Here is an 18,796-nt window from a genome sequence, read left to right as displayed (position 1 = left end):
CTTACTTAAACGACATTCCAAGAGATGAATTCAACGGAGAACTCGAGCAGCTATATGGAAATTCCAAGCGTTGTGTAGACTCAAAAGGATTGTATATTGAAAGCTAGGAAGTTCGAATGTTGTTTTCTTCAACTTTCGATTTTATACCCTGCTACTGTGTATTTTCATTTTCATGAGATATTCATCCTTAAAATATTCGATTTTCTGACTTACGTTATTGGAAGAATACACGATACACTAGATACAGAATACAAAATATACTTCAATATGTCTATCTACCTTTGTGCTAGCAGGAAGAATTTTCTGATCAGCAGCAGAATATATATTGACAGTTAGATTTGGAGGATCTTGGAAAAAGAAGCTATACCCAAAAGGGTCGTTCAGACTGGGGTTGGTATGAACTATCGGAAGTTCCATGTATCAACTATCCCCGCTATACGTGAAGTTCGGACTTCTTAACGGCAGAAAAACAGGTTTTTTTCAACATCGCAGAGCTATGTCGGCTGCGCCAGATGTCTCCGCTAACTCAGGTAAACCCTAGTGGGAACGGCCCTTTAATTACCGTCTATTTCAGGGGTCAATGGTATGTGGTTTTAGGCACTCAAAGCATAGGCATATTAATCTGGCATTCATTCATTATTCATCTCCATCATCGTTTTCACATATAAGTATTTAAAACATCTGCATTTTAAATATGATATGTAAGACGCTTAAAAATGTTCGTTATTTTTATTTCTTTAGTTTTATTTATTTATTGACCTTTTTTGAATAATTAAAACATATCCGTTTAATAAATCGAATGACATTTCAACAGATGCTGGTTTGACTTATATATTCTAGCTAACATATTTTTATACCAGTTTATTATGTTTTTTGACTTACTAATTAAGTTTGAAATTACAGATTCTGCAAACAATCTGTGATGACATATGGTGGCTATTTTTTGACGAAAATGATGTTCATTATCAGTTACTGGAGATGTGGGGGCTTGAAAGCAGCTGCACTGCAATGGGTTGGATATTATTAAACAAAAGTTGCGTTCTCCAGAGTTATTCAACAGATGATGCTACAAATGTAGACAACACAAATAATCAGGAAATGGCTTTAAATTCATCTGTCATACGACGACAGAATCACTCACTCAAAACATCAATAAATGACGAAAGAAGAAGAAAGAAGTCTAAACCGAAATTAGTGAGATTAGCACTTGATGAAGTAAGAAATTTTCACATTTTTGCATTGCAAGATTATGTAATTATTATTTTTTATAGCTAGAAAACTGTCTTTAAATACGTAACAGTAAAGTACATTTACCTTTAAAATACTTCTGTTCAAAATTCTTAATAATTCCTATCGTTACTTAAAGCAAACATATATTCGGCCTAACACGTTAATTACTCTAATTAAAACCATATTCAGCATAGTATATTGCAAATCAAGTTGCTATTAATGAAGTCTAAATGATGAATTTACTGTTACTGTTTATAAATTAATGTGTATAGTTCCATACTACATTTAGATGTCAACTCCTACAACCATAAATATAGTCGATTTATCGTACTGTCATAACTTCTGCAAAGAGTACCACAAACTCAAGTTAAAAATAAACCATTTTTTATTTTCATATCAACATGAGAGTTACGAAGTATTCATTATCAAATTTTTTAATCAAATTTCTGCAGCTTTTGGGAAATTCAGAGCAATGCTAAGTAAAATTAAAATATTAAATACAAGGTAAGATGCATCTTTTAAGCTTTGGCTCAGGAATCCGTACATGAAATAACAACTAGCAAAGTTAACACAATTAAGCAATTCAAATCAGCGGCAGGAGGTTCTCACAAAGTAATCGGGCAGCAATAGTTGCCAAAGGCTGTTTCTCAAGAATCAAGAACCTTGTGGTTATACACATTTACTGATTTGCATCCTCGTGGGATAAGCTGAGGAATGTCGAAGTACGAGCAAAATAATAAGATAACTAGTTAATGGATATCAAACTCGACAAATGTAACTAAAAACAATATTTAAATATGTTTATGAATTGCATGCAATCTGATTACTTTAAAAAGTACATTTTAATTCCTTTGAATAAGCGTTTATTGATTTATAAATTTCTTGACTAAACTTCCCACCAGTATAGTGGAATAGTATGTAAAGTTTACTTGTCTCCTTTACCCTATATTCACTTTTTAAGTCATCTTTTTTTCGCTTATACAGCTTTGTTTAATTAAGATATGTTTCATAAAAAATCTGTATTCTAAGCAAAATTATGATTTAATTCTAAAACGTACTTATTGCAAATGATAGCGCCTGTCTTTGACACTGTTCTGCATTTTTGACCGTATCTACGATTTTAATATTTTCATAGGAGAAAATATTCTTATGCTATCATTATATGCATAGCATAATACACTGCTGGCCATTTAAATGGCAATACCATAAAGGAAAGCAAGTACCAAAACGATATTTATTGTACGTAAACAGTGTGGCATGAAGACAAAATGATTAAATTTTCAAACAGTTTGAGGGTTAACGGGGGTGCGAAATTAGTAGAAACATATGCCACCCCTGCAGCAAAAACGGAACTTACCCGCTTAGGCATTGAGTCGAAATGGACTTCGATGACAGAAACGAGCAATTCATTCCATGCTGCTTCAAATCTATGCCTCACTTCATCAACCGTATTAGCTAGAAGAGGGGTGGCGAGCCACATTCTCAGCAGCCCATGACCAGATGTTTCCAGTGGGTGACAGATCTGGAGATCGTGTAGTCCAGGGAAGCAATCGAATATCCTGTGTATCGAGGAAGATCAGAACAGGGCGTGCAACATGTGATCTTGCATTATCTTGTTGGAAGATGGCGTTTAGCGGGCCTCGAAGTTAGGGCACCGGACATCAGATATCAGAAATGTACCGATCTGATTTTAAATTACCATCGATCCGAACTAGAGATGGGTGTGTCGTGTACGCATTGGCTTCCCAAACCATCACACCAAGTGAAAGGCCTCCCTACGGATATCAAATGCAAGCAGGCGACGTGCGCTCTCCTCGGAGTCTCCAAACACGTGTACGGCCATCAGAATATTGCACACAGAACCGGGACTCGTCTGAAAAACGACATTATGCAACTCTTGCATCCAGCTATGTCGTTCGGCGCACCAGATTCGCCGTCTCTCTCTATGCTGCATTGTCAAGTGAAGCCGAGGCAATGGTCGTCGTGCTGGTAGTCCACGCAGCTGCAAAAGTCGATGCACCATACGAGCGAATACTGGGTTTTCTGGAAACATGCCCATTTCATGACTAATTGTCCGTTATGTGGTTGTAAGGTTTGGTAGGGCTGACCTCACAATATGTCTGTCCCCTTGGGCGTTAGTCATGGGAGGGCGTTGGGATCCTGCATGCCGTTACGTATGACCCTCAACAACCTATTGATTCCATATTCGCATACCAGTGGTTGGATGTCGACCAGGGCGACGGGCGTTATCACAGAACGATAATCCACACTCTCAATAGGCGATGATCCTGCCTCTATCGTATCACGACACTTGCTTGTAAGCATTTCCTCTTAACATACGAGGCGTTACACGATATTCTGAGCAAACTCTGACCTTACAAAGAGCTTTTCGAATGAGAAATCCACTGCACAACTTTTGTTTTATGCAGTTCTTCAGATAGCGTTTCTCTCTCCTGCGTCGTCTAAATGCGCTGAAATTCTATTCATTTGCATATCCCAACCTCTTCTTCCTTTCATGTGATTTTGACGTTCATCGGATCCTTCCTTCCTGGTGTTGCAATTTTAAAGGTCAGCAGTGTATTTCTGATATATTACTGATAGCTGGTAAATTCACGAAAAATAAGAATATTATTATTTTTTTTAATTAATGAAAAAAAAAATCAATAAACTGATTCCTAATTTTTTTTTTAATTTTATTTTAAATAATTTTACTTCAGTTTTTGCTGAAATATTCTGCTTTAAAATGAATTATTTCTAGGATCAGATCTGTTGGATCAACTTGACTTTTCTCTAGTTTCATTGAATTTCTCCCCCCTTCTTTCTCTTCCTAAATTTTCCCAATTTCATCGAAATACATAGCTATAACTTTTAAATAATGTGCATTTTCTAATACTCAGAGCCGCAGCTTTTTAATTTAATCGTTCATGAACTAATTATAAACTAGCATGTTTTAAAAAAAATCTAACTAAGCATCATTTTGTGGTTGTCATATGAACAGTCTTTCAATCTGAAATTGAATTTTTCACCTAAAATTTAAAATAATTTAAAAAATTAATTTTTTTCCATCTCGTAGAGTCCACCTTACTTGACGCTGAATATGTCTACAGATGGGGAAATTGGATTGTTAAGTGGCCCAGAAGCTGAACTTCTTCGAACTCTTCAGCAAAAATTCGGTTTTGAGTGAGTATATCATCTTTCAATTTTTGATGAGCGGCTAAATCAATGATAAAAAAAAGAACACTTTGATATGTTAGTGTTGTTTGATTGACTTATTTAGAAACAGACTGTTTACTCATACGCAGTGGTAGGAAGGATTTTGCCTGTGTTTTCAAAAACTAGCTCCGAAGATAAAAGAGGCATTTGCTTTCTATTACGTAAATAAATATGGTAGCATTTATTTGCTTTCCACATTATGTAATTTACCCTTTTTATCAAACAATATACAATTTAAATCGTAACAGCTGCACGATGCATAGAATAGTAGGGTTTAAATGTAAGAAAAACTGACTGTTGATTCTATAGAAAACAGTTACCAGAGTTTTTAAGGTATTTTCTCCCTTCTTTCCATATGCTTTCTTGATGTAAATGGAAGCACACTCGAAGCGTATTTCGAAGCTCGAGTCCCGGCGAAGATATTGCACATTTTTCACGTCTCCAGCATAACAAATCCCGATTACTCTGCAGGTTAATAAGCTGAATACTGAGTAGTGATTCTCAAAAGTGTTTCGACAAAAATTTTAAATATTTCGTTTCGTCATACTGTAAGGTTTAAGGTTACCATTATTTTGAATTAACGAATTACTTATAATTTTAGCCTTCACTGTAACTTCTCCTTTTCGTTTCCTCGACAGAAATGTAAATGTGTTAGAGAGTATTTAAGCTGAGATTTGTTAATTGTAAGACAGAGTGTGTTTCTGCCTGTTGAGGCCCCGTTACTTAGAGTTGCCAGCTGTGATAACTATGAAATTATTCGGCTTTGCGTTATTTGCTGCCGCGATTTAAACTGATACTCCGGTTAGAGTTTTGAGCCAGAATCGGTTTAAATTTAATTGCATAGTCTTTTATTACTAGCCTACGTTTTAATTTAAATTTGACTCTTATTTTAGTTACGTCGCCACAAGTAGTGGTTGATCTTGTTAGCACGAAAAGTGCATTTATGTTCAACTTAAGTTTTGATAAAAAGGTTGTTTTAACTTTTTTCTCTGTGGTTACTTCAGACACAACAACAATTCGATATACGTCTATTAAGAGTTTGGATCTAGTTTAAAGCCCGTCAAACTCTACAATACAATTATATGTACTGATTCAAATTTAATAATTAATCTGTAATTATTAATTAATTGTTAATATTACAGACATTTATTTATTATTAGTCCATTACTGTGCTGTATTTTCTTCCAGGTCTCCTCTTTATAAAGTGGCTGAACACTGATAGTTCGACCCGGGTTCGAATCACGGCGAAAGGATTGGCTGCATGAGCATTTCCCAGGTTTTTCCAATGTGTGACATTGGTACGAGCAAGTTCCCTCTGAAAGTCTTCCTCGAAGGCATCCTTCCCTTTAGGCTGATACCCCTCGATTGCTAAATAAATCAAACCAATTCTTCGTTCTGTGTTCTTTTCCAAGAGCTAAAATGTGAATGTGAGTAACCATAAACTGATACTAAATGCCTATGAGTTGCGATGCTAAAACCTTTGGAAAATACTAGCATACCTTTAAAATCACAAGACTACATGCAATAAACTGGTCTGTTTAAAATCATAGATTTTATACATCAGTATAATGGAAGGTTGATACTATCAACTGATCTCCATGTTGAACTGAAAGGCTTACGGTCAATGCATATGGTAGTTTTCCTTGGCTTTCCTATCCAATGCCTGTCTTCCAAATTAGTATTTGTTTCAAACTTATTAATGCATCTTACAGCACAGTCATTTTAGTTCTCTGAATTCTGGCAACATATTTCAAACAAATCAAAATAAAATCTTCAGAAGAATAGCGTAGACTCGTGTTGAGCTCTGAACTATGAAATGTTTATGCTGGTCGTTATGTGTATGTTATAGCACTAAAAGTTTTTTTTTTCCAGGCGTCAGGGCTGGCCCCTTATTTAAAAGCCATTAGCCTTCCGCCACTACAAGGGCTGGAACTGGTGACCACTTCATTAAGGAAGCACTTAACAAGTGGCCACCGTTACCTCCTATGAAGGAACGGACAGTTACAACCATGCCTTCTCCGAGATTCGAACCCGGGTCCATCGCTATGGTAGTCAGGGCCACTAACCATACCGGCTGGGTGCCTGTTGTGAACTGAGTTTAAGATATCACTGCTTATTGGCCACTTGTGTTTCTCAAGGGTTATTCTTTTTGTCCTCACTTTTAAAGCGATGCGGATATTTTCAACCTGTTCACACAAAAATTAAAATTTCTTGTGATATTGTCTTTTGTGTAGATTAAATAATATACTATAGCTTATTTCCCAAATACAGAATTCCAAACATTTATTTATGAGGTATACAGTAAGTAACTCGAGTCTAATTTGAAGTTTTATTACAACAGCATTTTCTTTCATTAAATTTTTTGCGCTTTCGTAATGCATATGTTAAGTATATTTGCAAATATATAGGAGGTTAATAGCTACATTTTAAGCAAATATGTGTATAGAAAAGTATACATGGAAAAACAACCATTTACATATCATTAATTTCACAAATAAAATAAAACATCTGATTATATTTCATTTCTTTGCAGAAATCAGTTGAGTTTTTCCCACTTCAGCATAAATTTCAAAAATATGTCAAGTTTATCTCGGTATACTGTGAGTCATTTACATGTTTTCCAAATGAATTTTATGTGGGTAGGAGCGAAAAAATGTATACTATTTTGTTCTATGCCAAATTAGCAAACTACGCACATGAAAAAATATCATATAAAAATAACATAAAACAAATGCAAAAAATAAAATAGTAAAATTGCTTTTTTTTTTTTTTTAAAGGTACAAACTAATGAAATCTCCAGATGGCGAATGGGGTAGAATTAAGAATGGCTCCTGGACCGGACTTATTGGAATGGTTACCAGAAAAGTGAGTACATATCCTTCCTCAACGTAACAGGGCATTTTATTCATAAATACGCGATTCTGAGAGTTTAACTGTAAAATATGAGTAATACTTTAATGGGAAATTTATATTTTTAGAGAGAGCATTTGTAATGAAATGTATAAAAGATGGAAATCTTAGAATTGTTCGAAAGTAAAGACATATCGATTAGATACAGATTTATTTTCGAAAATCATGGGAAAGTTATGAAACATTAGCGACTCTTTTCTCTGATTTAAAGTACAATGACTCTTTGCAGATAATCGCGGACAAATGACAGTTTCGAGTTTCTTTATTTTGACAATCTTAATTTCAAGTATATAAGTCAACTTGGAGAGACAAAAAGAAAACGGCTATCTACTGCCAGATATATATAAATTGATTCTCAGTGTTTGAAAATTTACTCTTGTGAACATTTGATAGCATATATATCCGAGGATCTTAGAAATTGTTAGAAAAAATATGTTAAAATGTTAGTTATTTTAACGAATAGATTAAGTGATGCGTTTTAATTACCCTTTGTACTCTGTCTTACTTCAGATTATACAGTATCTGTTCTCGGCTTGCACTTTCTGACTAATAACTACCCCTAGTACCTGAACACAGCTTTTTATGATGGATCTTATATTTTATTTATTAAGCTTTTCTTTACTGATTGCTTTTCTCGTGTATCTAATCTATTTTTAATGAAATTCAGGCATATCTGAGGTTTGTTTCTGAGTGACTAGTAGGAACAACTTCGATTTTTGGAGTCGACAAATATGAAAAATCAACAGCACGTTCTACGGAGTTTCGAATCGCGGATTTTGGGCTTGCTAACGACTTACATTACAAAAGCGCACACGAGCGAATGGCATAACACTGGTCAACAGCAAAAAAGTAACGGAGATGAAAGCAACTAATACCTGTTAATTTTGATCTGCTGATTTTGATCAAATTAATTTATTAAATTATTTTATTAGTTCAAATTAAATCTTTTCAATTCTTTATTAGTTACAATCTTCATGTTTCGAAGATTTATGGACTAGCACTTACGCGTAAACTAATGAAATATCTGATTTATAAACGCATCCTCTTCATGTTTACCCTTGAAGGATGACGCACTAGACACACAGTGTTGCCTAGTACTTCTTTAGTTAGTTGTAAGACTGTGTTCAAGCGAGATGCCTCGTAAATGTGTTATGAATGAGGAGTGTTTTTGTTATATTTGTGTTGAGGTGACTTTTGCGTCGCAGAGATGAAACCTGACTCCCATGGTTAAAAAAGCTTAAATTTCTATTTTAGCTGCAACGTGAGAGATAAGACAAGTCCTGGGTATCGCACAGCTACTGTAATTCGTATGTTTCTGGTCTGCGAAACTGGTGAAACTGGTTAAATCACAAAAAATATCGACGTCCTTTGCAATCCCAATGATGTGGAGACAACCGTCAGATGATGTAAGTGACTGATGTTTCTGCAAGGTGCCTTCTGTATGTGGTACTGGGAAGGGGTGTATCGAAGAAAAAGGAAGTCCATTATAATGCATCCAAATATACTATCCCCATACTCCATAGTGAAGATTTTTCAATTCCTAAACCGCCGGAAACCTACACCTCTAACTCGGCATTGGAAAAGTATAGAAGTTTGTCGTGTTATAAACATGCCGTCAACATATTTGGATCCCGTTTACCCACCCAGTGTTTCACCTGCACAGTTTACCATGATAAGTCAAGCCGAATGAAACGATCTAGTGAAAGACCTAGATTTGCCAAAAAACTCAGGCGGGACTGTTAGAGTCACGATTAAAGCAGTGGGATCTTTTAGGGAAACGGTAGGATGATAACTCATTTTCATACTAGTCAGAAAGATTTGACGCCATTCTTCGACACTGACAGAAACTTAAATTTTTTCAAGGATGTAAATAGTTTATTCGGAGCTTTTGATATGAATCATAAACCGGAAGAATGGAGATTATTCACAGATGGTTCAATATTAAGCTTAAAAGCTGTATAAGGTCTTTATTTTGTTCTAACCAATTATTTTTAGTTTTCCTTTCCCTAGTTCCGAGTTTATATTGCAGGTGTGATATTAGATCTATAATCGGTGTTAGACACCTTTCAGTTTATACTGATATTTCTAGGCTCGACTTTGCTATGTGCAGCAGATTTAGCGTTTAGTTAAGCTAAGTAGCCAGTCGTTAGATATCTCAATTAGTTAGTGATTTGTTACATTCTTATTTTCTGTTAAATTTACGTTAGCCATAAGTGGAGGTGATTTGTGAGCACCAAGTGCGTGCATCTGTTTTAATTTAGTTTAAGTAAAAGGTTATTTAAAACCTTCTTCTGCAGTATTTAATCTTCAAGACATTGCGAGAATTCTCTACTTCGCCCTCTACGTAGAGTCTACAGTATATGCTACCAGAGAGAACCCAGAGACTCTATAGCTGTTCTGATAAATATTGGAAACATTTACCGTCGATTCATCTTGCCCCCGCCGCATATATTGTAGGTTATTTTGATACTGGAGACTTAAAAAATGAACAATACCCTCACCGGGACTCGAACCTAGACCTCTCGATTATGCTCCGAGTGTATGCTCCTTACACCACGAAGGCAAGCAGAAAGGAGTGAGGGAAAAAACCTTATACTATGAAGGAATGATATGATAATATGAAACAATCTCCTAAAGTGAATCAAATACGAACACTATAAATGGCAAGTGCTGTAGAGCTATTAATATTTTTTTGAGGCCGGAGAGGTGAAAAATCAGCAACTGCATTCGCCGGGCATTGAACTACGGACCTCTGGAATACCGGCCTAGCGTACAGAACCACTACATCACGAAGGCACGCTAGGAAGGCGGGAGAAATACCTTACATACTTCCCCTTTTAAAGGGCGATTGGGGTTTTTAAGGAACCCATCGCCAAATCCTGGGTGTGGAGAGTCATCATCCACCACCCTTTTAGTTCGGGCGCCACTGTAGAGACATTAGGTAATTTGAAAGTAGGCAAGATGAAAGATGAGCAACGCCTTCGCCGGGAATCGAACCACGAACATCTGGAATACCGGCCCAGCGTGCAGAACCACTACACAACGAAGGCATGCTTGAAAGGCGGGAGAAATACCTTATAGTGTGTTCAGATTTAAAAGTAGTTGCTCTTTTAACAGGGTTGCAGCAAGTATACGCGAAATTCGGCTGTTTTTTTGGGGGGGGGAATGGGATAGTTGAGCAAGGACAAATCATTTTAATAAAATGGCCTACTAGACAGTCCTTGGAACCAAGAAAAACGAACGTGCAACATGTGGCATTGATTAATTCAACAAAGATATTACTATCACTAATAAAATTAATCTGCAGTTAAACGGGCCCACATTTATTCTACATTGTGTTTCGAATCCCGAATACTACGACACATTGATAAAGTGTTGGTTGTGCATTAGCACTGAAGGCGTAATGAGTACGTTTCCTCAAGCACAGAATTAAAGAATCATAAGTCAAAAAGATTAACTACGAAATCTTTATTTAATAGGATAATTTTGCTTAACTTAAGCATAACAAAAAGTAATAATCTTCACAGACATTAAAATTGAAGTATTCAAAAGAATAACTTACATAGAATCCTCATCAGTACTAAATATCATCAGGCTTACCTATATTAGGCAATAAAAAGGAGAATAAACAGGAACATACTTTGCCATCGTACCTGAAAGAGAAGAAAGTACTACTGGATTAGACCTTTGGCCAGGTACAAGTAGCTAGGGTGAAAATCAAATATACTGCATTGCACACGAGCTTTACTTTCTCTCGCCAATATATAACTTTGCGCACGTTCGTTTCGTATGCCTTTCGAGTTTCATTATGCAAAATACCTAAATTTATGCTAACATTGCCCCTGTTTTGCTAATGAAACTCATACCAATTGTAATTCATTCCTGCAAAACTGAAATTTAGCTTTAGGAATTGGTTTAGTCATAATATCAGCAATCATTTGCTCTGTTGAAAGATAAGCAAGTTTTACTATTCCTTTGTTATTCAAGTCGCGTATATAATGAACTTTTGTATCAATATGTTTAGTGCGTGAACTGAATTTTTCAGATTCTACAAGTCTTATAGTAGACTGATTATCTTCAAATACCTTTATCGGTAGAGTTTGGGGTAGATTGAAATCTTCTGTTAATTTTAATAGCCATAATAGTTCTTGCGTAGCTTGCGATAGTACAACATATTCAGCTTCTGCTGAGGATAAAGAAACACAAGTTTGTTTTCTTGAAAACCATGAAATACAGTTCCTTCCTAATAAAATAACACTTCCTGATGTAGATTTTCTATCTTCAATATCTTGTCCCCAATCAGCATCTGAATAAACTGTAATATTAGGTTCTTCACTCGACGAAATTTCTAAGGATAGGTTCTTTGTCGTGTTTAAGTATCTAATGATTCTTTTAACAGCATTCCAGTCCTTTTGACGTGGATTATTACACCTTCTACTGAGTAGGTGAGTTGAAGCTGTGATATCTGGTCTTGTGATAGACGATATATACAAAAGACTTCCAATAGCTTGGCGAAATTTATCATTTGAAGTTAGGAGATTTTCTTCCTTGTTTAGGTTATAATAGTTCGTTTCCATTGGTGTGCTGGCGGGTTTCGCTTCTTCAAGTTGAAATTGCTTGACAAGTTGATTTATTTTATTTTTCTGTGATAAGAGATAACTTCCATCTTCCTTGCGATTTATTTCCATGCCTAAGAAATATTTAGCTTCACCAAGATGCGTTATTTGGTAACGTTTCTTTAAATCATTAATTGTTTGAAGAATTAGTCCTTCTTCTGTAGAACTTATTAGGATGTCATCAACATACACTATTAAATTAATTCTTTTATCACGAACCACTTTTGTGAAAAGACACGGATCTGCTTTGCTTTGACTGAACCCCAGATTCTTCAGTGTATTTTCAATTTCTGCATTCCAGCACCTAGCTGCTTGTTTGAGACCATAAATCGACTTCTGTAATTTACAAACTTTATGTCTTTCTTCCGGAACCACGAATCCTTCTGGTTGTTCCATATATATTTCTTCATTTAAGTTGCCGTATAAAAAAGCTGTTTTAACATCTAGTTGATGTACCTTGGCATTATTATACGCTGCCCATGCTAAGAAAACTCTTATCGTAGTGTGTTTCACTACTGGTGAAAAAGTTTCATCATAATCACTGCCGTATTTTTGAGTAAATCCTTTGGCTACTAAGCGTGCTTTGTATTTTATATTTTTACCAGTTTCATCATATTTTGTCTTAAACACCCATTTGCTGCCTACTGCATGTCTTCCTGGTGGTAATTCTGTAAGTTTATAGGTTTCATTTTCTTTTAGAGAATGTATTTCTTCTTGCATAGCCTTGATCCAAGCTTCTTGTTCACGTTTTGGTAAGTTTAGAATTTCTTCAAAGCTTTCTGGATCTTTAATTTTAAGTAAGATTGATTCTTCGTCTTCTGCTTTATAAGAGAATCTTTCCGGTGGGACCCCTTTGGTTGATCTGCTAGAAACCCTTCTTTCTACATTTTCTTCACATTTAATTAACTCTTCGGAACTTTTTGAATCTTCTGTAAAATCATCGCCAAGAAATGTTTCTTCATTATTTTCTTCATCTTCTTGCGAGTTATTGAAGTGAATTAATTCTAAATCTTCAGCATTATTTTCTGCATGTTTGTCAGATAAAAATGCATTTTCTGAAAATTTAACAGTTCTACTTACTATTATTTTCCTTCCACCTACATAAATCCTGTATCCCTTACTTCGTAAATCGTATCCTACGAATATTCCTTCTTCAGCTCTGTTGTCGAATTTACGCCGTTTTTGTTTGTTCACATAATAAAATGCTTTACAGCCAAATACTCGTAAGTGACTTAAGTTTGGTTTTCTACCATTCCACAATTCATATGGTGTTCTATCTGTGGCTTTAGTTGGTAACCTATTTTGAAGATATGCAGCAGTAGCTGCTGCTTCAGCCCAGAATCCTTTCGGTAATTTAGAGTTTATTAGCATAGCTTTTGTCATTTCTATTAAAGAGCGATTTTTCCTTTCTGCGACGCCGTTCTGTGCCGGACAATAAGGAACCGAAGTTTGGTGAAAAATGCCGAGTTTCTTTAAATAATTTTCAGTAGTTTCGTTACAGTATTCTGTACCGTTGTCGGGTCTGAGAACCTTTATTTTCTTTTTAAATTTATTTGTTGTCGATGCAACATACTGTTTAAGTTTGTCGAATACTTCATCTTTTGAAGTAATAAAATAAATTTGAGTATAACGCGAATAGTCATCAATGAAAGTTACGAAATATCTTTTCCCTCCTAAGCTGTTGACTTCAATTGGCCCACACACATCTGTGTGCACTAAATCCAGTGGATTTTTAGATCTAAAACTAGTTTTGGGATAAGGTGTTTCAGTTAGTTTCGCTTTTACACAAGTAGAACATTCCACACTATAAGTGCATTTGCCAAATTTAAAGCCGTCTGCCAAATCATTTTTCTCAAGTGTTTTTATGGCATCTATATTTCTGTGGCCTAATCTTTGATGCCATTTTAGTATACAGTTCGTATTTGAACATGAAACATTATTAGCTAAGTATGCTTTCTCATCAATTGGGTTTACGATCAATTTATATAAACCTTGCTGAGCGTTGCCGTCGGCTACGAGTATATTGTTACGCTTTATGTAACACTTATTACTATCAAATGTAACAATGCAACCTTTATTGGTAACAGATTGAACAGAAAGTAAATTACTATCTAAACCTGGTACATACAATACATTTTCTAACTTTATTTGTGTAACCTGACCCTTTAAGTTTCGAACTTTAAAATAACCTTCACCAATACCATAAGAATTTAATTTAGCACCATTGGCTACAGTTACTATTTGTTTATTAGAGTCATTTAACTGAGAGAAAAAATTCTTATTACTCGTCATATGAGTTGAAGCTCCCGAGTCGATAACCCATTCTTGCGTTTGCGTGTTTTCATGTTTATTTTCCACTTTTAGAACTTGATTAAACTGAATTTGCGAATTTTCAGTTTCAATACTTTTAAGATACTTATTTTCTTTAAGTTTTGTTATGTTTTCTACACTTTGCGTATTTGCTATTTGGCATGCATTACTTTTATAATTTTGAGAATAATTTATTCCTTTACTATTATTTACATTTGTTTTCGGGGAAGTTCTAGCGTTGCGTTTTAAATGAAAACAGTCATTTATCGTATGGTTATTTCTCTTACATTAAGTACAAAATTGTGTAACATACTTTGGTTTATTTTCGCTTTTACGTTTTAAAGCAACTGAATCGTACTTTTGAACTTTCTTAGTTTCCACACGTCTACAATACTCATCTATTAGTTTGTTTTTAACATATTCTAGCGACAATTCAGCTTCCGATTTACTTTCTATTGCAGTTATTAAGGAGTTGTATGAATTTGGTAAAGAACATAGTAGTATTGCTATTAAGTTACTTTCTTTAATTTCTTCACCTATGCAGCTTTTCAGCCAACTCTAGTACTCCTTTGATATGTTCCTGCATTTTAGAATTTTCATTATATCTAATGGAATATAGTTTTCTAAGAAGAAATAACTTATTTGTTAAATTTACACGTTCATGGACACATTTTAACTTCTGCCAAACTTCTTTTGCAGATTTACTATGCAATACATGGATAATTTGCGAATCCGAAATGTTTAGACATATTAAAGCTTTAGCTTTACGATCATTCTTTAACCAAATATCAGTATCAGCTTCCGGTTTTTCTTCGAATACAACATCGTCTAAACCTTCTTTTATTAGAAGTTGTTTTATTTTAAATTTCCACACTGAATAATTTTCATCTGTTAATTTTTCTATACAAACTGATTCTTTTAGAATAGACATTATTACTTGTTACAATTATTCTTATAAACTTTGTAACTAGTTTTTTTTTTTTTTTTTTTTTTTTTCAACAAAGAGTTTAAATACTTTATGCCCCTGGAATCTTACAACATTACAAAATTTCAATTTCTCAGTCTCGTAATCTTTTTGTTGGTTGTGCATTAGCACTGAAGGCATAATGAGTACGTTTCCTCAAGCACAGAATTAAAGAATCATAAGTCAAAAAGATTAACTACGAAATCTTTATTTAATAGGATAATTTTGCTTAACTTAAGCATAACAAAAAGTAATAATCTTCACAGACATTAAAATTGAAGTATTCAAAAGAATAACTTACATAGAATCCTCATCAGTACTAAATATCATCAGGCTTACCTATATTAGGCAATAAAAAGGAGAATAAACAGGAACATACTTTGCCATCGTACCTGAAAGAGAAGAAAGTACTACTGGATTAGACCTTTGGCCAGGTACAAGTAGCTAGGGTGAAAAATCAAATATACTGCATTGCACACGAGCTTTACTTTCTCTCGCCAATATATACCTTTGCGCACGTTCGTTTCGTATGCCTTTCGAGTTTCATTATGCAAAATACTTAAATTTATGCTAACATAAAGGTATTTCGACTCGTCTCATGTATGATTTACTGCGGATATATCTTCAGAGCGAGGAAATATCTCGGCATGACGTGAGTAGTCTTGGACAGCCTGATCCAAGTGTTGATGGTTAACGTCCTGCTAGATTATCACACCGAAAATCCCACACAAGAATGGCGACATACGGGACAGTAGGATCTAATCCACGTACTGCTAGGCCCTCAATATTCCACATATCATTTCTACGGCGGATCGGCTATCCTTGTCTATGGCTCTCTAGATTATAAAGCCTGCAGTGGGAGGAAGATATTACTTGAATTAAGAGGCCGGAACTACTACATCGCTGAACATGCCGTTCCCCATCTGGACACGACAATCCTCTGGTTTCAAAATAACGGGTACTCAAGACTAGCTACCACTCATCGACATTAAAGGCAGCACATAGGATAGAAACAATATGAGAGTTTGTAAGGGACAGAAAAAATATGAGAAGAAAATTTTGTTCTCTGTTGTCACAACTTCATCCAGCTATTTCATAATTATTATCTTTGCATCATTATGAAGTAAATCACTTTGACGAAACTAATAGTTTTATTTTAAATAGCAGGAACGTAATTCAAAATGTTTTGTATCTTTACTGAAATCTTATTCTGATATTTATATAATGCACCAAGAGAACCATTTTTTTCATAAATAAATATGTCATTTCTCTTATGAAGGAAGCTGACATGGCATCAGGTTGTGTGTCCGTAACTTCACAAAGATTTGCAGCTTGTGGTTTCTCTTACCCTTTTGACATACAAAAAAGTGTAATCATCAGCAAGACTCCAGAGGAAAAGCCAAAGACATATGCTGTTCTTTTACCTTTTCCAGTTCAAGTAAGAACACTCTGAATTGTTTTTAAATAGTGTATGAGTATGGTTTTGAGGAAAGACTGAAATGAAACTTTTTCATGTGAGATGGCCAAGTGATCTCTAAGTTAGTCTCTACCTTGTATTTATAATCTACTAGACTATTCACCAATATTTGTATATCACCTAAAATAAAGATATAGATTCAGAATTCCAAGTATTAGTTAAGCTTTTAAAATATTACCACTGTAATTCATTTCAGATTTCTGCTTAAATATCATACTTGTGTACAAAGAGCAAATTATTTAGAGTGCACTTTTATTTTGGCAGTTGTTTCTTCAGTGATAAATGGAAGTGATAAAAAAGCATTTTCGGCCTATTTTGATTTATGATTGTTATTAAATAACTGTTAATAGGTACACTGCTCAAAAAAAAAATGGGACAGTGCTATATATCCCGTTCTACTGAGCCGATTGACAAAATTCAAACTACGTTTTTCATGTCTCGAAAGCGCGACTTAGGATATATATTAGCACTGTTCTAACATAGGTATTTTGACACAAAATCGGGCTTTTTCTGAAGTAACATACCAGTTGTTTTCCATATTTCGATTCTACTACTCAAATTATGCCAGATGCCAAGTTTGGTAAAAATCGTACGAGTAGTTTTTAAAATATTAGCTCTCAAAATTTTAGCTCCTCAGTGTTAATTGAATTTGGCAAACATTTATTAATATATCATTTTTTTATTGAACTTTTTTATTTTTCCTTTCACATTTCGAAATTTTTTTCATTCCAAAACAATTTACCCATTCTTTGTGTTTTATTTTTTAGATTTCTATTTTTAAATATTTTTTATAAATTTTTCGTAAACATTATTGAATTATAACCTATAAAATTTTTACCATCTTAAAGTAGGTGTATTTCTAAGCATACCTGCAAAAAATTAGACTTTTTTATTCAAAATTTTCTGATATATACACGAATTTATATATTTTCGCGTTTTGAAATTTGGCATCTTTTTTTTTTTTTTTTTTTTTTTTTTTTGTGAGCGATAATAACGCCAAATGTGGTTTATGGATTTTTGTTACAGTGAATTGCCACAGCTATTTTTAACCTTAAATTTCAAATAAAATTTTACGGAGAATTAATTATATGAAATTTTTTCCCTCAATGATGCGTAATAAATATTTATTAATACTATATGAAAAGCTATTTTTGGTACTTTTCCGTTTCGCCGGCGCAAATCTCGCCAAGCAGACTTTATTGGCGACAACATACGGTATACACATAAAAAATATCTAAAAAATGTTAGTTCTAAGAATTCTTTTTTTGAAGGCATAAACATTTTAATATCGCTTAAAATTTTATAAAAAGCCAATAAATGAAGACAATAAATTTGTAAAAAGACATTAATTTAAGAATTTACTATGCTTTCATGGTTCAACATCCCGATTCGCCGTTTCATATCACGTGAACCCAAGCGATCTCATCTCACGTAAACTACTCTACAAAAATCTAATGCTCTCAGTAATTATCTACATTAATTTCAAGTTAAATCTTAATTTGGAACACAAGTTTAAATGCAAGAAATATTTCAATTCGTACGAATAGCTTACACAGAAATTATGTAAAACTGCAGTGCTTTACTTCGTTAATGCATTCTCATTAGAATTGATGAATTTAACCCTTGATTTTTACCTTTTCTATATTTTCGGTTTCGGGTAAGCGCTGTGATTGCATCCTGATTGACTTAAGTACCGAAAATGGCCTTAGACATAAAACTGAATTATCTGATAAAAATAAACAATCAATCTGATAAGACAAAGCGGCGACTTGTTTTGAAAATGAGGCGTAAAAGATTACCAGCGAGAATATTCCGTTTGGCATCGGTTGTACCATTACTGGCGACTTCATCGCTTGCGCCGGCTAAACGGAAAAGTACCCTATTTTTTTAATTATAGATGATATTACACAAATATTTAACTATTTTTTTTAATTTCTCTTTTTCTTCCTTTTTTTTTTTAATATTTGTAAGAGTAAATTTTTATCTTCGGCGTTTTATCGTCTGCTACTTTACTTTAACTTCGTTTAAATCGAATTGTCTGAAACTGACAACTTTCATTTGATGTTTATTTGAATT

The 18,796-nt window shown here is 34.2% G+C and overlaps 1 protein-coding gene across 1 annotated transcript in view; it reads left to right on the top strand.

The window, feature by feature from the left end:
- The first annotated feature begins 512 nt into the window (after positions 1–512).
- The window catches only part of LOC118199079 (putative glutamate receptor), an 80,821-nt gene continuing 62,537 nt past the window's right edge, over positions 513–18,796 (top strand). Inside the window, exons 1-5 of the mRNA XM_085808254.1 lie at positions 513–530; positions 904–1,215; positions 4,304–4,410; positions 7,221–7,308; positions 16,523–16,681. Of these exons, the coding sequence (XP_085664380.1) occupies positions 513–530; positions 904–1,215; positions 4,304–4,410; positions 7,221–7,308; positions 16,523–16,681 (684 nt within the window). The remainder of the gene's footprint in view (positions 531–903; positions 1,216–4,303; positions 4,411–7,220; positions 7,309–16,522; positions 16,682–18,796) is intronic.

The sequence above is a fragment of the Stegodyphus dumicola genome, chromosome X1, assembly GCF_044657685.1.
Source record: "Stegodyphus dumicola isolate Sdum_Otavi_A_Nest chromosome X1, ASM4465768v1".
Taxonomy (NCBI): domain Eukaryota; kingdom Metazoa; phylum Arthropoda; class Arachnida; order Araneae; family Eresidae; genus Stegodyphus; species Stegodyphus dumicola.
The sequence above is the reverse complement of the archived record's forward strand: the minus strand, read 5'-3'. Positions and strand labels throughout refer to the sequence as shown.